The sequence below is a fragment of the Pantherophis guttatus genome, chromosome 2 (assembly GCF_059756535.1).
Source record: "Pantherophis guttatus breed Tessera chromosome 2, ASM5975653v1, whole genome shotgun sequence".
Taxonomy (NCBI): Eukaryota; Metazoa; Chordata; class Lepidosauria; order Squamata; family Colubridae; genus Pantherophis; species Pantherophis guttatus.
The window spans coordinates 213957668-213980331 of record NC_142064.1 but is presented as its reverse complement, the minus strand read 5'-3'; the positions used below and the strand labels follow the sequence as shown (position 1 = coordinate 213980331).

The 22664-nt window shown below is 35.3% G+C and overlaps 1 protein-coding gene across 2 annotated transcripts in view; it reads right to left on the bottom strand.

Annotated features, from left to right (window-relative positions):
- The window catches only part of PRKCD (protein kinase C delta), a 62808-nt gene that overhangs the window by 9885 nt on the left and 30259 nt on the right, over positions 1 to 22664 (bottom strand). For both annotated transcript variants that reach the window (XM_034438865.3, XM_060688388.2), the window contains exons 4-13: positions 22164 to 22224; positions 17883 to 18039; positions 16791 to 16822; positions 16274 to 16359; positions 14514 to 14643; positions 14033 to 14133; positions 12365 to 12461; positions 9563 to 9684; positions 7723 to 7896; positions 6874 to 6965 (exon numbers count right to left, since the gene is read on the bottom strand). In XM_034438865.3, coding sequence (XP_034294756.1) covers positions 6874 to 6965; positions 7723 to 7896; positions 9563 to 9684; positions 12365 to 12461; positions 14033 to 14133; positions 14514 to 14643; positions 16274 to 16359; positions 16791 to 16822; positions 17883 to 18039; positions 22164 to 22224 — 1052 coding nt within the window. The remainder of the gene's footprint in view (positions 1 to 6873; positions 6966 to 7722; positions 7897 to 9562; positions 9685 to 12364; positions 12462 to 14032; positions 14134 to 14513; positions 14644 to 16273; positions 16360 to 16790; positions 16823 to 17882; positions 18040 to 22163; positions 22225 to 22664) is intronic.

The following is a 22664-nucleotide window of genomic DNA, read 5'->3' as shown; positions in this document are numbered from 1 at the left end:
CAACTTACACTAAGGGCTTTGTTTGTATGAATTATGCTCCAATGACTCTTGAGATAATGTTTCCGGTACAGTAAAAACTAAACTGACAAAGACTTGTAGAAATTATTGTGATCCTTTTTTTTTTGAATATTTAGTTTCTGACAAAGGAAATGTTCTGCTGATTTTGCAAAGATACACAACTTCTCTCGAATTTTACTTTATTCTTTATCTCAAGTACTTCCCCTTTCACCTTCTACTTTCTCTACAGAAGGAGTTTGCAACTGCACCGAGAGATATCAGATGTTTCCAACCACAGTCCAAACCAAGTGTCTACTTTTTCATTTTACGAGTGGGGTGGAAACTTTAAAATGGTTTACCCATGTGAAAATCCTTCCTTAAGCCAATCTAGCTAGCCTTCAGCGACCCTGATGTGAAGCTCTCCAACCCTGCTGGGTCTCTCATTTACAGCATTTCCAGCTTAGCACATCAGGAGGAAAGTAGCTGGAAAACGCTGCCCTGCTTTGTGCGCTTTGAAAATACCACCTTAAAGAAACCTTGTGGATTAGCAGCCAATACTGGAAATAGTTTTTAGAGGGAGTATGTTACACCCTTCCCCATCCCCAAGGGCTTTCATTGTCTTCCCCAACTTCGTCTCCCTTTTTGACATTTCCTGAAAGTAAAGAGGCAAAGGCTGTCGTTTTGGGCCAGGCATGACGTTTATCCAATGTGGCAATTGCTCTCTCCAAAAGATTATTTGCTGATTCTGTCCCATTAAACTCACACAATATCATTTCCTGTTGGTACATACTAAATCTGACATTTTTCTGGGTCACCTGCAAGGGTAAGGAATTTTGCAATAGTTCTGCTTATTTCTTGAGCAGGTTATTCCAGTCATTAGTTACGGGGAGGAGAGGTTGAGCCCTCAGGCACCCCAATGACAGAAGATATCTGCAGCAGATAGTCAGATAACATCATTAGGTTGATGATAACCAGCTTGTCCTTCCCCACCAATGTGGAAAGGAAATCTTGATTCTGTGCCGGAAATCTGTCAGGGTCTCGATGGGGAAAAAAGAACTTCCTTGTCCAGCACCTTAACTGCTCCACCAATCTGACTCTCTACCTGGCAGACCTGCTTTCCAGGTCACAAATAACTAGCTAATACTCTGCTTAAGGTAAAATAAGTCCACAGCCTACCAGAATCCATACGTAAGTACTAAGTGTCCTAATTTTTTTTAAAAAAAATTGGGTAATTAAAAATATTTGATCTTTCTAATACTATTTCTACAATTCTGGGCTACTCTTCATGATGAGGTATCACTATTTCCATCACTTATATGTTCCCTTTTTTCCCTTAGATTTTCACTATTCATTAAAATCAAAATATTGATGTCATGCCTGGAAGCCATATTACCTGTGTGCCTTGAGGATCCAGGCCTGCCACAATCATATTGTAGGAAGTTGGGAGGGAGTGAAGTTGAGATAGCCATAACAAACTTCTCTAAGAGAAGTTCAAGGCCATGGCGTCCAGCAACTGTGCAAAGAAGAAATTGGAGGATGTCTTCTGTTCGGGAAAGAACTGATTGGAGCTGTGTGGACATGTGGGAGATGTGGGCAAGGTCTTGAATTCTCTTGTGGGTGAGGAAAACCCGGAAGCTTTCAGATTCAGGTTTTCCCACATGTGCCAATATGACATCCCTAATAAAAGTTAGCTTTGAGGAACTTCAAGCTTTGGAGTTTGATTTTGTTGGGGGTGTTACTTGGAACCCTGACAATTGATTTTTTTTGTTAGTTTTTATCTTGCTTCTTTAAAATTTTAGTAAAGATAAGATATGGATATGTAGATATAGATATAGATATAGAAATCATGAGTCTAATTATTTCATTATTTCCCCCCTCCTGTTACTGTTAAAAATCAAGGATAGGTGCTCCTCTTGGGTCTTCGACTAATCTTCTAAAGAATATAGTTGTCAGCAAGTCAAGACATGAATGTCCTGGAAAGACCAGGCTTGATAGAACATTAGGTTAATTAAAATCCCCCGTTACTACAGTTTACTTCTGGTAAGCATCATTTACAGTCTTTTGATTTAACAGGCAATGACAGAACCCAATGTGTTTTTAAATCATTCTCCAGTATTGTAACCAGATACTACAATAATACAATACTGCCAAAATCATTCATTGGGATTTCTAAGCGGCTGTTGATTCGTTTAATGTATGCTGTAATTTTCCCTCCCTTTCTCTACCTATATTTTTTTTCTATTCTGTATTTTTTTATTTATTATTTTATTACTGGTATTTCTAAGCCACTCTAGTCTAGAATAGATCTGAGCAGAGTGCAATGAGCATATGAAACTTTTTTCTGCATTTGTCTTTTATTTTCGTCACCCATGACCCTAGAGTACAGTTGTAATAGCCATTACTCGCTGTCCTTGCTATGTTTAAGTGGTATTTTAATTATCATAAAATGGAAAAAAATATATCCAGTAGCTGTCTAGATGATCTTTATGATAATTATTTGTTACTTCTAGGATTAGAAGCAATATATCTCTCAACACCAACTTCTGAAGAATATGAGCTTTTCATAGTAATGGTATTGTTAAGCATATGTCTATGCCTAGATTTTGAAGAACCATCTGATTTGTCACTATGATAGCTGAAAACTAGTCATTGTTCTGATCCAGAAAGAATATTTGAGATTAATAAGACTATATTATTTTATATAGGTATAGAAAGTAGCATACTCCCTATCTATTTAATTAATAAGAACTATGTGCTGAACTCAAAACATGCCAAAACCAAGGAGAAACGGACTCATACATTGATTACCATGCCAACTGTATTAAAACTAAGAACAACTGTCTGCGCCCCAATAACCACCACCCCAACAACCAACACTAGGCATGCACACCCCTAACTTCCTCAAAATCCACCGCCACAGGCCTTAAATGCAAAATACTTAATGCACGAAGCCTCGTAAACAAAATACCAGAATTCCTCCTTCTACTAAATATGACTATATTCATCATTATATCTGTATGCGAGACGTGGCTGAATTCATCACTACCAGACTCCATTACCATAGTACGAGACTATCACATGTATAGGTCCAACCGTGAAATCTGCAGAGGGGGTGGGGTTGCCATCTTCTATAAAAAATCCCAAAATCTAAAAAATATTCAAGTTACACAGGAGTTAGCTCTTCCTGAGACCATCGTATGCGACCTTTCCCTAAACACCATAATTCACTTCATACTTTGTTACAGAGCCCCTGATTACGACCTTGTACATGCGAACAAACTAACATCACTACTAACATGGGCAGCCTCCTGTCCACCCCCTCTTATCTTTCTTGGTGACCTAAATCTACCTCTTATTAATTGGACCCTAAACGAATGTACAACATGCAACCCTGTACAATGCTGTAACCAATCTGGGACTTGATCAACTAGTAACTAATAACGCTAGACTCAACAACTGCCTTGATCTCATCTTCTGCAACAGTTTAAATTCAATTTATGGACTACAAATAAAAGAACCCTTTTCCAACAGTGACCATAGCATGATAGACTTTTATCTCAACTTACATCCTGACATAGATGATCATAATGACGGAATCCTAAAGTATAACTTCAGAAAAGCCAACTATGATCTCGTAACTGATAACCTTTCATCTCTTGATTGGAAAACTTTATTCACTGACTGCATCACTGTCGAAGACCATTATAACATTATTTTTGCAAGAAGTCAAAAGAATCATCAAACCATATGTACCACTATTAACCCCCAAAATCAGGAAAAATAAATTACCCATAACAATAAGGAAGCTTCAGACAAAAAAACCCCCTCTTTTGGCGCAAAAACAAAACTGGCTACGTAGCTAACTTCAAAAGTCTCAACAAAACCTTATGCTGACAGATAAACGCAGAATGCATCAGTTATCACAGCAAACAAGAGGAAAACCTAATATGCACTAAATCCACCCGGGCCTTCTACAATTTCGCAAACAACAAACTTAAAGATTCAAGATCCATCTCACCACTAATAGGACCAAACAGGAAAGACTGTAATGATGAAACTGTTAAGGCCAACCTCTTCAACACATTCTTCGGTTCAGTCTTTGTAAACAGCAATGGCTCATGCCCCTCATTTCCCAATCGTACCACAACTACTCACAATGATCTACTAAATGTTGATTTCACAGAAGATGCCGTTGAAAAGGCACTACACAACCTAAAACCATCTCTATTGATTGACCCTGATGGACTATCTGCCTACTTCCTAAAGAAGCTCTCAACCACCATAGCAGAACCACTTAGCATAATCTACGAAATATCTTTCAGAACCAGCTCCTTACCTAACTTATTGTCACTAGCCACGGTCATCCCTATCTTCAAAAAGGGTGACCCCAGCCTAGTTGATAATTACAGACCAATCTCCTTATATTGTGTCACCTGCAAAGTCATGAAATCAGTCATAAACCAATCCATTACCCTCTATTTAGAGACTAACAACCTACTCTCTAACAAACAATTTGGCTTTAGAAAAAAAATTGTCCTGCAATCTGCTACTATTACACTACAAAAACATATGGACTTCAAAACTCACTTAATAATTATAGAAAATTGATTTTAAAGTGACTTAAAATGTTGTTACTTATAGAAAATAAGAAATAAGCATGGAATGGAAGAAAGCCTATGAGAGAATAGGATATAGATATTTGTTGATATACATTCTTATTTTAAATTAGTAAAAGATATGGAGGAGAATGGATCGAAAAATAAATATGGGTAATACATTGTGAATTAATTTAAAGTTAAAAAATTGAATAAGAGATGTAGGAATGGAGGAAAACATAAAGCTGGACAATAACTAAAACAAAATGCTATGAACCAGCTAAACAAATGAAGTTAGGAGTGGAGGGAAGCATGATTCTGGAGAACAGTTAAAGCAAAACTGGAAACCAGTTAAAAATAAAAAAAAATAGTTAGGAGTGGAGGAAAGCACGTGCTGGAAAACAGTTAAAGTAAAGCTGTGAACCAGCCAATAAATAGAGTTAGGAGTGGAGGAAAGCATACGCTGGGTAACAGTTAAAGAAAAACTGTGAACTAACCAAAAAATAAAAAGTTAGGAGTGGAGGAAAATATATCTGGAGATCAACTGAAATAAAGTTGTGAACCAGTTAAAAATAGGGGTTGGAGTGGAGGAAAGCATTGCTGGAAAGCAACTATTTGAGTTGTGAACCAGTTTCATAATAGATCTAGGAGGAGTGAAGGAGATAATGTCGGTGTGTGGTTAAAATTATACTGTGAACCAGCCTAAATAAGTAAGGTTAGAAGTGGAGGAAAGCATCGCTGGAAAGCAGCTGATTAAGTTGTGAACCAGCCAAAAAATAAACCTAGGAGGAAATGGAGGAGATAATACTGGAGAATAGTTAAGCCAAACTGTGAACCAGTTAAACAAATAGAGATAGAAGTGGTGGAAAATACCGCTGGGAAATAGCTACTTAAATTATGAACATATGGACTTCAAAACTCGACCAGGGTAAATCAATAGATGCAATTTATATAGACTTCTGAAAAGCCTTCAATTCAGTGGTGCACTACAAGCTACTTCTAAAATTAAAATCTTACAGCATTTCCAGATTTCTGCATAAGTGGATAGTTGCGTTCCTATCAAACAGGCAACAAGTAGTCAAAATAGGGAACACTTTATCTAACCCTGCACCTGTTAACAGTGGTGTCCCCCAAGGCAGCGTTTTAGAACCCACACTCTTTATACCTTATATAAATGACCTTTGCAATCATATTAGAAGCAACTGTGTTCTCTTTGCTGATGATGTAAAACTATTCAACACCACTGACAATTCTGCTACTCTACAAAAAGACCCTGACTATGTGTCAGAATGGTCAAACAATTGGCAACTCCAAATCTCAACCAACAAATGTTCTGTCTTACACACTGGCAAAAAAAATCAGAACACAAAATACAAGCTGGGCGGATATGACCTAACAGATGACCCTCACTCTGTCAAAGACCTTGGAGTACTCATCTCAAATGATCTAAGTGCCAGAGCTCACTGTAACAGCATTGCTAAAAAAGCATTAAGAGTTGTGAATCTTGTGAAACTTCTTTTCTGGTAATATTGAACTGCAAACTAGGGCATACAAAACTTTTTCCAGACCAATTCTTGAATACAGCTCATCTGTCTGGAACCCGCACTGCATATTGGACATTAATACAATCAAATGAGTCTAGAGATATTTCATGAGAAAAGTCCTCCACTCCTCTGCTCGCAACAAAATATTTTTATGCCATCAGACTCGAAATTTTCGGCTTAGACAGAACTTCGCTGTCTTCAGTCTGATCTAAGCATAGGACAGAAAATCATCTGCTACAATGTCCTACCAGCCAATGAATACTTCAGCTTCAACCAAAGTGTGCTCTTGTATTCAACCAATACAAGAGCACACAATAGATACAAACTCATGGTAAACCAATCCAAACTAGACTGCAGAAAATACGACTTCAGCAACAGAGTTGTCACCTAGAATGCACCACCTGACTTTGTGGTTTCTTCCCCAATTCCCCAAAAATTTAACCTTAGACTGTCCACTGTAGACCTCACCCCATTCCTAAGAGGTCTTTAAGTGGCATGCAGAAGCGCACCAGCGTGCCTACCCTCCCTGTCTTAATGTTTCCTTTTATTTGTATCCATTTCGTGTATTTATAATTATGTTGACACCTGTATCTGTCATAAAATACATGCTTGATGAAAATACAAAAATAATAATAATTGATTTTCTCCTTCATACATCTTAAACACTTGGGCTTATATATTTCTTAAAACTGCCTTCCTTCAAATCCCAAACTCCACATTATGCTATTAGAACTTACGTAGCTCTGAAAAGATCGAAACGACCTTTGTCCTGTATGTGGAACATTAGATCTCCACCATTGAGGAATTCCATAACAAAGAACAAATGTTCCTATTTACAAATAAGAGAAGAAAATATTAGTCCTCTCAAAGAACTGCAGCTGCAGCATGAGCATATAGTTTTTCAAGCGAGTCCAATCAGATATGGTGAAAATATCTTTCTGAAAATCTTCACAGTAGTGTCAGACACATTTTTTTTAATTGGAACACACAGTCCCCATTAATTTGCGTAGCTCAGAACAGTTAACAGCAACTCAAAACAAAAACTTTAGCTGACATGAAATTCCAAACAAAGGAGTTGCAGCCCTCACTACCCAAATTTCTTGAAGGGAACACGATTAGCATGCAGGTTGAGGGAGGTGGCCTGAGAATACGTTGCCCAAACATGATTTGAGATCCAAGCTGAAGATAATGTTCCACCATTTAGCTCTATATTGTGATTATTCAAAGTTATGGATACCAATAGAGATACTGCTGAAAATATATGAGTATAACCAAAAGCAAAAATTTAACTTGACATTATCTATTTATAATTATATAAAATTATAATTAAAACAAATATAAATATGATTCTTTCCCAATCATATATTTAATTTTCCCTTTGTGTTTCTTTAAGATGCACAATTCAACAGAAATATATGTTAGTCTTTGGATGCCACACTTAAAACTTTTAAAGGGTGCATGTGCTCTCAGGGAATCTTAAATTCTGCATTTCTGTCTTAACTAAATTATATTATTCATCAAATAAGCCTCCAATACATTGTCATTATCTATCATATCAAAAAAGATAATTAAAGATGGCACTGTACCTTAGTCTGAAAAGTGCAATAAAGATGTGTAAGAAACAGGTTTTCCCACGCAAGTGCTAAGACCCGCTTTTCCACCATGGTACACTCCACATCATCATCAATAAGTACCACATCTTTTTTCAAAGCTTTTACTGCAAAAAATTCATTCTTCCCCTTAAGCTCAGCCAGTAGCACCTGTGAAGTGGAAGATAGCTAGAATGTAGTTAGATGCAGGACCTTTTCCAAATGTTAAATTCCCAAAATTGTCTTTTTGTTACGCTACTGGGGTTGTCAAGTAATTGGTAATTGTATTTTTTTTTTAATTTGATTTATATGCTGCCCTTCTCCGGAGACTCAGGGCGGCTTACAATGCATTAAGCAATAGCCTTCATACTTTTGTATATTTATACAAAGTCAGCTTATTGCCCCCACAAACTGATTTCACTGTCTAGGTGGCAACATCAAAATGATTCTCTCTGATCTCAGAAAGCTAAACAGGATGTCCAGTTAGAGATTCCCAATAAATCCAGGGCTATAGAATAGATTGAGAATTGGGAAAAAAATATAGAGGATAAGACAATAACAACTATTTCAGTGGCACTGCAAAAAAAAATTATATAAACATGTCAGATAGTCATGGAGTTAAGCTCTATTGAAGTATTATTTTTACGAAGTTTATTGACTCTGTCTGTCTGGACCCAACAACTAGGGACAAGTTGTCAGAAATCCCCTTAGCCCTATGAGGTTCATGGACAAGATGACAGGCATTTTAGGTGGTTTCTTGCAATGTTTTAGAATACCCCCCACCCCCAAGCTGAGTTTCTTCTGCTAAATTCTTGTACATCCAAAAACAATAAAACAATGTAACAATAATCATAAGTAGTTCATTTGTAGGATATCTTAAATGAATAAAGTCATTTTTTGCAACATTCAAAATTGCAGAATGAATATTTAAGCTTTATTTCTAAGAAACCACATTTCAAAGCAACACTACAGAAAAGGACTTCTTGTTAGCTGATGGGTTAAAGAAACAGAATTTTCCCATATATGTGAAGTTCCATCAAACTGGACAAAAGTAATGAAATGGAAGAGTTTTATACATTTGAAATTTTTCTATGTAAAAATAAAATTGTAAAACATCCACTTCAAGTCAAAGCTGATAATCTCATTGTATAGTAGTTATATATCAAAACTTTGAAAGAAATTTCTTATATTGATTGAACAGAATCATATTTACTAAAAGTCTAACTGAGGAAATTCAAACTAGAAAATTTCAATTTAAACTTGCATTGGAAATTAATACATGTTTGTACTGAATGCTGAATGCTGTTTTTTATGTACAAAAGGCTGATCAGTTCTATCACTGATCAGTTTCAAATATGCCACATCATCAGTGGTTTACAGTCTATAGGCTCAGAAAAATAAAAATAAAAAATTTAAATAGGCATGTGCATATGTAATTAAATATATTAATCCAAAATAACAAAATATTTTTGAATTAAAGTAAATAGACAGCTAATAATTAAACATTACTGTCCTGTCCATGGGGTTTTCATGGATAAGATACTGAAGTGGGTTGCCATTTCCTTCTCCACTCACTGGAGAAGAGCCTAACGCTGGGAAAGATTGAGGGCAAAAGAAGAAGGGGACGACAGAGAACAAGGTGGCTGGATGGAGTCACTGAAGCAGTAGGCGTGAGCTTAAATGGACTCCAGAGGTTGGTAGAGGACAGGAAAGCCTGGAGGAATGTTTTCCATGGGGTCGCAATGGGTCAGACATGACTTCGCAACTAACAACAACAACAAATTAAACATTCTATATAGAAAATAGATACTTTAAAAACAATACATCTTCAACTTACCTTTCCAAAGCTTCCTTTTCCAAGAACCTTATGGAATGTAAAACTATCTATGTTGAATTTTCTCCTAATGGATAGTCGTGAGGATGATCTTCCCTCCCACAGCTTATCATATTCACAATTATCTTCAAAGACAAAATGAATAATTTTTGCTATTTCATTTAAATATTTTGTACAGCACTTGCAGCTCATAAGATATTCTGTGTAGCTTTCACTATTACTAGTACAAGTATAAGTGTGTGCATTTTCGAAACTATAATTAAGGAGTGATAATATTTCAGAAATATCCTATGCACTCATGGTTTATATGCATATGACTCTAAACCAATTATAAGTTTAGTCAGTTGTGCATTTTTACCTGAACTGTCAAACTTTTAAGTGTTGACAAAATCTGTGATTCGATCTTCTTTTATTTAATATAGGACACCTTGAGAGGCAGGAACAATTTTACCTAGATTTCATTATGCCATCCTTCTGTTTACACAACATGTAGCAATTGCAACAGTACCTGCACTCTAGCGAAAGTACCACCCACAAGAATAAAGGACAAATAAAGCCATCAACCCAGTTTATACCAGTTTGCTCTCTTATCCTCTAACTCAGCACTCTTTAGATTCTTCGGTCTATACAGCAAAACTCCCTTGCAATTCAAAATAGCATTTGCATAATGCCAATATGACAGAAGAGTTGGCACCCACTGGCTGCTGCCTGGGACACCTTCCAGACAAGCCCAGGTGGGAGAGAGACAAGACGGGAGAAAGTCCAAAGCCAAAATAATGTTCCAGCAAAGAAGATTCTTATCATTCTTTATCCAATCCCACAAGACTTCAATTAAGCTGACTAGCCTTTGGCAGAGATGTCTTACAAAGCCACACTAATTCTTGGATAAAAGTGCAGCACAATCTATCTGTAAAGGCATTAAACCAAAATCAATTCGTTTAAAAACACAGCAATTGAACTGATCTGTTCTGATGCAGAATAGTTATGAAAAAGATTATTGATTCTTCATATACCATGTTTCCCCGAAAATAAGACCCTATCTTATATTTTTTTGAACCCTGAAATAAGCACTTGGCCTTATTGCCATGTGCTCAAAAGCCCGATTGGGGTTATTATCAGGGGATGTCTTATTTTGGGGGAAACAGGGTACTTATGAAATTACTTCCAAATAAAGTAACATCATTATTTTTAAAATAAAAAAAATATACCGTATTTTCCGGCATATAAGACAACTTTTTAACACATGAAAATCTTCTCAAAAGTCAGGGGTCGTCTTATACGCCGGGTGTCATTCTCCTGTAACCAGGCAGATCAGCCCGAAAGGCTCTGAGGAGCCTTAAATGGCTCTGATGATCCAAGCCCTGACGATCCAAGCCCTGACGATCTGCTAATCAGGCAACTCAGCTGGGATCGCCAGAGCCATGGAAAAGGAAAAAAGTTTTCCCCCTCCAGCTTGCTTACCTTAGCTGCTTGCCTTGCTTCGCTTGCCTTGCTTCGCTTGCCTGAATCCATTCCATCAGCAAGCCACTCCCTGCATGCAATCAAGCAGGCAGGGAGTTGTGGACTTCAACTCCCAGAATTCCTCAGCCAGCAAAACAAAGGTGGCTGAGGAATTCTGGGAGTTGAAGTCTACAAGTCTTAAAGTTGCCAAGGTTGGAGACCCCTGTTCTATTGGGTAAGTTTTTTTCCCCTTTGGGAGCTTTAAAAAAAATAGTTAATTGGGGTTTTTTTTAGTTGTTCTTTTTTAGACCTAGCCATTTAACGTTTAGGAAGTTTTAAATTTAGCTTTCATATAAAAATAAAAATAAAATAAAATAAAATAATATTTGTGCAGCTTTCTGAGATTTAGTATGTTTTTGTAGTGTTTCACTCTAACTACACAAACACACAAAATCTCACAAAGCTGTATGTGGAATTTTGTGTGTGTAAAGTGTGAAAGTTGGGTTTTTGGGCTTTTTGTGGCTGTGTGAGGTTTCTGCTTGTTTCAGGGGCCATTTTGGGTCTAGCACAGCTGCTTTTACATTGTGGGTGAGCCAGTTGTGTTGTGTTGTGTGTGTGTAAAGTGTGAAAGTTGTTTTTTGGGGCTTTTTGTGGCTGTGTGAGGTTCTTGCTTGTTGCAGGGGCCATTTTGGGTCTAGCACAGCTGCTTTTACATTGTGGGTGAGCCAGTTGTGTTGTGTTGTGTGTGTGTAAAGTGTGAAAGTTGTTTTTTGGGGCGTTTTGTGGCTGTGTGAGGTTCTTGCTTGTTGCAGGGGCCATTTTGGGTCTAGCACAGCTGCTTTTACATTGTGGGTGAGCCAGTTGATGTTTTTTAATTTTTATTTGGTGTGCGTTGGAAGAGGGGTAGTCTTATACGGCGAGTATAACCCAAACCCTATATTTTAACAGGAAAATTCGGGGGTCGTCTTATACGCCCAGTCGTCTTATACACCGGAAAATACGGTACATATGGTACTATTTTAAAATGGATTCAATTTTTTAAAAAGAAAAAATTCATACAAAATATTGGTTGTATTCTTGTACTGACTTTGTATATATATATTTAAATATTTCTAAACTGTCTGTCATGCTATGCACCTTCAGGGAGTGAATAACATAAATCTACAATGTAAAATACAATGTAACATATAAATCTGAGTCCATGTCTAGTGGAATTGTATCTTCAGAAGATGTCAGTTATCAAGTTGAATTAAAACCAGTTTCACAGAATACATGCCTGAGCAAAAAAGGCCATTCTGGAGGATGGAAAAATAGTATCTACAAAGATGGGGCTATTTAGAATGAAAAGAAACAATTTCTTTTTACCTGTCATATCTACACGAAAACCTTTAGGCTTCTTGTCAAAATCCTGATAAATTCCAACACTTTCTACTGATCCTGAATCAGATTTTCTAGAAGATTTCTGGAAAGAAATATATATTTCAATTATTTTAGTATCAACATATTTTTATGAGCTAGAAATAACACATTTCCTGTTCATACAAGCTGTACTTGCATGTAGAGGGTTTTTAAAAAATGTGTGAATAAGGATACTCATATTAAATATTATATAACCAATTATTCACAGATTTCAGAAGAGATTCAGAGTATGTAAGATGAGCAATTTTTAAATTCATTATTGCTAAAGCTTCAGCTGACCTATATATTTTTCATATAATCTTCTTTACAGATAATCCTCAATTTATGTCCACATTTGGGATCAGAATTTTAGTCCTAAATTGTGTTATAAATTGAGGCACCCACAGGACCAGATCTATTTTTTTACAGCAGTCATTAAGTGAATCACATGCCATAAATCCATATTATGTTGTTTTCTGTGAGTCATGTAGTAGCAAAGCAAAACCATTCTCCTGAATGATGGAAACAAGCAAAAAATGTCTCAAACTGCACTCACATGACTATGGGATGCCACAAGTTATTATAAATACAAGTTGATTGCCAAGCATCCCAAATGCAGTCATGTGACTGCAACGTGTTGGCTCAAAATTGTCAGTTTTGGAAGACAATTTTACAATGGCCAGAAGTGTTTTCCTAGGCTGTTGTAATTTCAAACTGATGAAAAACTGGGAAATATTATACAAAGGACAATGAGTGATCAAGACGCCCAGGAAAACGAGGAGCCAATTGAAAGAGCAGATGAAAAAACAGAACAAATTAACCAGCAAACAAAACAAGATGACAAAAAGGAGACAATAACAAAAACAACAATGACTGATGAAATAAACCAAGGGGAAAACATTTAAAGAGATTTAAAAAGAGAACCAGAGATGCAGGAAGACATTTTTGAAAGGGACACAGGGGCAGGGATGGAAGCTAGACAACGGAAAAGGGCAGAGATGGGAGAAATGTTTAAAATGAATACTCAGGATGTAGATGCAGAAAGGGATAAAGAGTCAAGAGAGGAATATTAAAGAGAGCAATTTAAAAAAAACGAACAATTAAAGCTTTAAAGCAGGCAAGAGATGACGGATAGAAAGGATTTGTCTTAAAATATAAAGGTGGCATGATTAAAGTTAGAATAGGGATAGAAATAAGAGAGAGGGGGAATTTTGGTATTTACATTTTTATACAGTTAGACAGAAGTAATAATAAGAGGGAAGATTAGAAATTGAATGATGGTATTATTATGTATGTTTAAACAATATTATGATTGGTATTGGAATAACATATTGAAACATTGAATAATGAAATAATGAAAGTCTATAATTTAATTAAAAAATGTATATTAATACTACATAAGCTTGAGGAATGTAACAAATATGATTAATAGCACTATTTTTATTTGCACTAAATTGTATGATACCCAGATGCCACACTGTTCATGCATTGATATGGATATATTGTAAAATAAAATACAAAACTTGAAAAAAAGGTTAACATGTAAGAAACATTTATAATATAGCATTATTATTTGGAATTCAAAATTGAATGTATTTATAGTTTTAAATGTACATGTGAGGGAACAATACATACCTGACTAACTTGAGTTAAAGCTTCTGCCAATAATTTCTGATTGATTCCACATAGATTTGCCACTTTCTTTTGACATTTATGGTGCACATTCATTCCACACTCTAAAGAAAAGAGTTTATAATTGATAAAAAGTAACAAACAACTTGTAAGCATACCAACAATCTAGTGATAAACTGGAAGTGATTATCTTGTTGTGTTCTTTAACTTGAACCCAAATATACAATTTTTCTCTTTCTACTTTCGGTATAAAAAGAAAAAAAAAGAACTTGCTGAACCACTCCTAGCCCCCACAAAAGGTTTTGAGATTATGTGCCTATTTTTAGTTGTAAATACTGCTGCAAGTTGTCTAGTCTAATAAAATCATATATATTTCATATTCCAGAAAATGTATTTATTAATCTGATTTGTATCCTGCCTTTCACAAATCTTTTTTTGTTGCTTTCTATTTTAAACCTTTAATGATTGAAAATAAAGACTGTACCTTCACATTTTAATCCTTGTTTTACTAGTCCCCAGAGAAGACTACCGCAATGGTCGCAGAAAGTAGGGCTCATATAATTATAAACTTTGAACCTGTGAGGCATATCAATATGAAATCGCTCCTTCTGAAACTAAAGATACATTTATATTAGAACAAAAGATAAACAACAATCCTTTTCCTCTCATGATAACCAGGTTTCCAGTGCCAAATCTAGTTAAACAGTTATGTATCTGCTGAAAAACTGATGTACATTTATCACAGTCAATTATCTAGAAATCTCTTATTTATTTGAAAAAAACAGTTTACAGCCTACACAAACAATACATTTATCAAAACATTTTGTTATTGTTCTGTCCACCATGCTATACTAACATTTTTTTCAATGTTAAACTTCTATGTGTTTAAATCCTTCTGAAATCAAAAGGAACTTTCAGTAATTTATTTCAATGAGCTTTTAGAGTTGAGCTTCTTTGAAAATATGGGGCATCAATTTAGCATCCTAAAAATCACAACTTCATATATTTTCAGGGGGCAAGTGTGGGGAAAGAGACAATGTTGGCAAAAGAGCAATACATCTGATCAATTCCACAGAATTTTAAAGAAATGTAGAATGCAGGCTCCATATCAGAGAAACAAAATTTGGCAATTCTGAATGTAAAATATGTACTGAAAATCTTTCTTTAATAAATAATTTCAAGCATGTTCTATCCACTTGTTGCTGCCTAGATTTCAGTTTGCAGTAAAGGATTATTGCAAGACCTAAATCCCAGCAGCCACAAGACCATTTTTGAGAATGCGGTGCTACCTGGATTCATACTTATACTAGCAGAATCTTTCATGCATTTTCTTTTTTGTGCAAGGTGACTTTTTTTTAAAAAAAAAAAATTCCAATCTTTCATTAACAATTTTAATCCATTTTTGTGGTCTATGGTGCCCATCAAATGGCTTTTTTTTCTTATGTTTCATTATTAAATTGCTTACAAGTACTTTAAAATTCTTCTTGCCATGGCATATTGATAAATAAATACTCTAGGAAATTTAGTTTAGAGAACTGCATTAAGTACTTTTTGCTTGTGGTTTTGCCTATTTCAAACAGAGCCAAAATGAGTGATTTGACAGTTCCTGTTTGCCATACCCATTTTTCAGTGTGCTTTTTCCATTCAAGGAGCAATCATTGATCAATCTAGCCACATAATGCTGATTCTAAGAAACTGCACATTCTTTGTATAATATAATTTAGAGTGTGACTGAACTACAGGAGCAATAAGGTCTTAATCTAAACTAATGGTCAGAGATAATCCATTTTAAAAAGTTTTTTTGAAGAGTTATGTTTCTGGGTCACAGAGACCAGCCAGTGTTTACAAAACATAATCCATGCAAGGTCTGCGAACAGAATGCAGAGTTTCTTGAAATTTCTTTGAGGACTTTTGTATAATCTCTTATGAGCTCTGCTTCACATAAAATGTGAAAAAATCCAAAAGGGACATTTTAAGTTATATATGTAAATGCTTAGGTTCTTGAAGTAAGGATTTCCTCCAAAAGATACGGAAAATATCTACATTGTTTTGTCTAGGCTCTACATAGGCCCTTTCTTTTTCTTTTAAATTTTTGATAACTTAGCTTGTATGAAAGAAAATGTTAAACAAAAGACAGCTATAAACAAATTAAACATGTGTAGATATAAATTCAGAGTTTCTTTTAAGATTTTTTTTTGTAAAAGAATAAACATTACTTAATAGGTAAGATTCTATATTACTCACCATTGTATCTCTACTGTTTGCTGCAGTTCCAGTACATCTCCCAATGATTTTATCAATGCACTTTTTGTGAATAGCAGCATTACATTCTTCAAAATAACAGTAAAAAAAGGTGCAAAAAATTAAATTTAATCTTATGGGGGGGAAAACCAGGGGAATTTAACCCCACAAATTATAATCAATTGACACTTTAAATCAATCAATTACTATGTCACAAAACAGCAAATTATATTATTTTGTTCTTTTTCACTTAGTTTCTGTATTATAATTTTGTTTACCTTAGTGGTAATAATATTTTTATTATTATTACATGATTTTATCATGTACAATAAGCTTATTTTTCATATAGAGTTTAATCTTTTATAGCTTGCTTCAGGAAACTATTGGGAATATATTTAGTTTCTAAAATTTCAGTCAGCGTATCAGTATGTACTAGCTAGTATTTCTTTTAAGCAAAACTGAAATTAATGATTGAAATTATTCACTGACCCCAAAATAAAAACTGATGCAGCAAACTTACGTCTACATTTGTATCCTTGCTTATTTAGCCCCCTATAAAAGAAATAGAAAGAAAAGAACAGTGAATAGAAGAAAATCTTCATATCTGAGTAGCAGAAATTATTTGATTAGTCAGGACCATATTTACAAAGCTTATTTCTTTCTAATTCATATTTATATATACTCTCCTCTAAAAGAGCAACAGATTCCTTTTGAAATGACATGCCTTCACTATGCTGATAAAAAACACTAATTTCACAACTCTTCCTGGATCAAGACAACAATCTCAAACAAGAAAGTTCAGTTCAGTAGAAAATGATAATCTAAGTGCACACTGAAATAAATGGTAAAAGGTGAACTTTTAGTCCCAAATGTAGGATGGAAGCACAAAGGATAATTACTGTCCTGTGTTCACTCTTCCCAAATGCTGTTGCTTCTCTAAAGAAATTTTTACCTAGAAGTTATTACAAAACTAAGAAGATGACTAAATTTAAAACAGGTATATTTTACCAAAAGCAGCTGAAAACTGCCCAAATCAGATTTTGTTATTAATGGTGACATTTTAGAGTAATTTTGAAATCGGATTTTAGAGAAATTTGACACTGAGTTTTGATAAAAATAAGAATGTGGCAATAAGAATGGAATCAATTATGCTATCATTATAGACCCTGGTAGTACTGTTGGGTGTGGCACTAATTTTAGGATCCTAAAGTGGCAAGGAAAATTTCTGCATTGTTGATCCTGCTCCTGGTATTCATTCCCATGGGAGAGGGAGGTGGAGTCATTATAAATATCCATGAAATCTTATCAGGTTCTTTTTAAAGGGGAGAAATCTATCAGGGTTATTATGTGTGGTGACCATGAAGTTACTTTTATCATTACATATATCATTAGTTAATTTCCCTGTTAACTAATTCCTATTAACTGTCAGGTAAGTTGATAAAACTTTTTAGGGCTTTCTGAAAGCAGAATCAAATTCTCTGAGGAAAAATAAGGTTATAATAGATTCCTCACATTCAATCTCACCATGAAAGAAAAACGATGGAAATTCTTCAGTGGTAGAACTATATACATAAAAGACAGACATCAAAAAGACAGCATTAATTTTTCTTACCAGACAAAATCTTTGCAGACAGAGCAAAATGTAGGTTGTCCAAAAAAAGTAGCAATGAACTCATGATTTTTAATATAGTGGATCTTTGCTTGTTTGATTGCTCCTCTTCTATTTATAGTCACAGTTCCTTCATCTTCTCTTATTGATTGCAAAGAATCTTCAAGTAAAGAAATAAAATTTAAGTGAAGTTATAGAAAGTGTTGGTCTTCATTTGATTGTATGCTCTTAAATTTCACCAACCACTTGTTTAATTAGCAGATTGGTATAATAAATTTATATGTAATATAAACATCTAAGAAAATCCTATGTGTTTGTTCCTTCACCAGGAAGTGAGTTTTTTCAAAAACTGTTTTAGCAGTTTTATGTTGCAACCAAAAATCATGCCTGCTTTAAAATACAACAGCCATAAATGCAATGCTGGAGAAAAAGCACCACATCTATTTCTGACCAATAAGGATTAATGGCATGCAGAATACTGAGAGTGAACATGCAGTTATTTAATAAAGGCTTCTTTGCTTAGTATTCTCTAGATATAACAGCATTTCCAGAATTTTCGGCCAGGAAGCAGACCAGTAATCATCCCTCTCTCTCCCCCCTCCTCCATCATGAAGAGCCATGGTGGTACAGTGGTTAGCAGGCTAACTCACTGTTCACTCCAGGAGTTCGATTCTGAGTGGCTCAAGGTTGACTCAGCCTTCCATCCTTCTGTGGTCTGTAAAATGAGGACCCAGATTGTATGCTGACTCTGTAAACCCCATAAAGAGGCTGCAAAGCACTATGAAGCGGTATATAAATCTAAGTGCTATTGCTATCATCATCATCATCTTTTTCATCATCATCTATTCACCTATCCATTCTTAATATCAGAAATGTGTGGCTCCATTGTGGTCATAAGTTGAAGTCTACCTGTAATTTATTGCAAGAGATCTTACAGAGTGTGTGATTTTGTGTGAACTTATACCCTGTTTCCCCGAAAATAAGACATCCCCTGATAATAAGCCCAATTGGGCTTTTGAGTGCATGGCAATAAGGCCAAGCGCCTATTTCAGGGTTCAAAAAAATATAAGACAAGGTCTTATTTTCAGGGAAACACGGTAGTTAGGTTTCAGAACAGGAGAACCATCTTTTTCCTAAATTCTGTATTCTTCCAACAAAAGTGTTACTTTCTTTTGTTTGTGGAAAATATAAAGTTGGAATCAGATTGATTAGTCTTACACTAAAAAGAGCAGCACTACTTCAAAACTATAGTTGTATATGTGCATTTAGTGTTCACTGTCTTTCAAAGTGAATGGAACAGCTGCATTTTCTGAGTCTTGGATTCTGAAGCAATGAAACAGCATGCTAAGCAGCTTATTTTCAGTGTGGAAAATTATTCCAATAGCTCAGATTGCAACCCAAAGAAATACATTTGCCACTAGTAAATCTAGTAAATATGTTTAAAACTAGGAGGGAAGCCAAACTGCTACATTATGATAATCAAGATGATACAAAATGTGTTTTACTCATATATTTTAGAAAAAACAAAAGAATAATGAATATAAGGATAGATTTCAAACTGAACTACATAAATCCTATGAAAGGACTTTAAAATCATTGCCTATTGTCATGATCCCAGTCTTGTTCTTGATTTTTGGTCATAATAAACATGTATCAGTGTTTGGCAGATTTAGGAAAGAAAAACTGTGTGTGTATACCGGAAACCATCTTTTGGTGATTGGTCTGACTTATTTGCTATTTAAATTACTACAAAGTAATCTACTAAAACAAGAGAAATAAAGAATAAAAATTAAAAGTCTGCTCATTTCTCTTTGAATTACACTTACATAAGATTCCTAATTTGATCAAGTCCTTCCACAATTATCTCAGAATAGAAAGGAAATGATGTTTCTGATATCTTACAAGTAATTAATATGGTATTAGTCATATGAGACACATTCCATCCAAGACATAATATATAATATAGCATGTTTATGAGCTGAATAAGGAGACATAAACTGGGCACTTCTGGGAAAGCTATTACTGCAGTTCAAATCACCTTGAGATGTTCTCTATTAGTATGCTAACTATGTAATGTATTTTGTTGTATTCTGTTCTCCTTCCTCAAGCCAATTATTGTGATAAGAGAATCAAGGGCAAATATTCCTCCCAAGCACTTAGCTGGAATTCATAAGATCACAACACTCCATCGCAAAGACTTTCATGAACTTAAAAGTAGTGAAGGAACTATGAAGCAATATCAGAAACTTTGTGTCTGCTTTCCACAAAGTCATGGCCACAGAGAGGGAGAACTTAGCATGGGAAATAAGTGGTTGAAGCTGAATCTTGAGGCACACAGGAACATCCTCTTTTTAAACAGAGGCTGTTAAAAACAGAGAAGGGCAAGGGCAAGGAATGAATTTTTGCTCTGCTTTAGAACATCAGCATTTTCAATCCAAGTTGGATAATAGACTGAAGTGAACAAGCTCACATTCTTATAAAAGGACTTGCAGAGGAGACCCTGGACTGTTTTGATGGACTCCAAAATTATGCTCAAGAAAGTGTCAAAAATGAAAAGTGGTTTTCAGTACATATTCCCAGTTTTTATTTCCTAAATAAGAGAAGATTCATATAAAATATAATATTCATCAGAGCAACATGGAGCATGTTAGTAATAAGGAAGATTTTTTTCAGTTGTTATTTCCGCACATGAAAAATTAATTCTACAGCAGGGACAGGTTTGACAGGATATAAGAACTTTTCATATGCCAGATTTTTCATATGGAACTGATGAAAATATTAAATTTGGCTCTAAGGAAGAACCCTTGCTGGGATGGCAAAATATATAAAGTGATACAATTCCCCTGATTCCATTTGGCATTTTCTACGGTATGTGTTTCCTAAAGGTTCTGAGATCAGGTTAATCTTAGTTTGATGTTGGATACCTAAAAATATCTTCTTAGCATAAATACATTATAAAAGAGGTTTTTAATCATCTATCGAAATATCATACGATAAAAAGTTAGCAAATGATTCTTTCTGACTAGATGATTTGAGGACCATGATTACGGAGCCATGCAATGCCTAAATCAGCAGAGTTTAGACTGAATTCTAGTTTCTCTACATGTGCTTTGGCATAGTTGAAGTTTCGCAAGCAGGTGGAGCAGATAGATCTGTGGAGAAACAATTACTGAGCCAATGGATTGAGTCTGTTTTTCCATATACTATAAAACCTATTGGCTCTTAATCAACACACCATCTCCATTTCCAGTAAATCCTTAGCTAAATCCATGGTGCAGATAAGATCAGCCATCCATTCTCTTTGCAGACACAAAAACCTGAATGTTTTGGAATTATGCCAAGTTTCTGCAAGTGAAATTATTGATATGTGCAACAGAATCAATCATGCTATGAATTCAGAGAAAAGGGAATCCAGGGATTTGGATCTTTAAAAGCAAGATCAAGTGTGGACTAGGTGTTATAGCTAGAGTTGGGGCTAAAGAGGTTATGGTTCCCTAGTTTTGGAGTTGCTGTCGATCAGATGCAACCTGTGTCCCTGCCAGAATGGGTATAAATTTTTGTCTAGACATGCAGTAGCCCAATGTCCTGGGCTCTCATAATACAAACAAGCTCCTGCACACCTATCTTTAACCCTTTTCTTCTGGAGATAACTGAGTCTAGTTCCACCTATTTGCATGGATAGTTTAGGCTGAAGAGATGCCTGCATTTGAGATCTGAAGGATGGTTAGCAGAGACTTGTACATAGGTTAATTAATTAATTCAATTTCTATAGCCACCCATTTCAAGCAAGTGACTCTGGTTGGCTGTATGGGCCAGAAAGTTTGTGGCCTGGCCATGAGTCTCATCCAATTTTTTAGACACTGCTACAGAGATTTATGATACGATGTTGGAGGCAAATGTGCTGTTTGCATGGTGAACTGCAAAAGCTGTATATTTAATTGTTCATTTTTTGCTTGTAATTATTCCATTTCAATGACTGCACTTAAAAGTAATACTCAACTATTGTGTTGAGATGGCAAACAATCTCAAACTCCACATCAGCTGATATAGTCTGCAACAGTGTCTCCTAAACTACCCTTCTTACCAGTGCACTCACTTCAGATAATCCCTCTGGTTTAGGTGAGATTCAGTCTGCTCAAGGTGTTTAGACTGATCCCTAATACCTACTCACTAAACATTATTTTCAAAATATACAGGAAAATATCCGTTCAGATTTTGACTTTCATATTATATTTCAAAGTAATTTTTACTACTGGTATATATTGGAAGGCTTAGCTTTCTTACCTCCATCTTCTAGAAAATATTGTACAGCCATGAGTACTTTTCCTTGAGGTTGTAAATCAAGCTAAAAAGGAAGAAACATCTGAATTACTTGCCAGTTTTAGTAAAACTATAATAATCTTTCTACTATTAAAAACACCGCAAGTGATTGCCCAGAGCAGTGTTTCTCAACCTGAGCAACTTTAAGATGTGTGGACTTCAATTTCAAGAATTCTGAGAGGTGAAGCCCAACTTAAAGTTCTTGAGGTTGAAAACACCTGCCCTAGAGTGTTACATCATAGGAAAAGCTGCTTTCCTCAGATCTTTCTTCCTTCCTTCCTTCCTTCCTTCCTTCCTTCCTTCCTTCCTTCCTTCCTTCCTTCCTTCCTTCCTTCCTTCCTTCCTTCCTTCCTTCCTTCCTTCCGCCCTCCCTCCCTCCCCTTCTGGAGGCTTGATCTTTAGGGTTTCCTATTAATTAGGGATGAATGAATAATCAGGGACTCATATAACCCTAGAAATGTATAA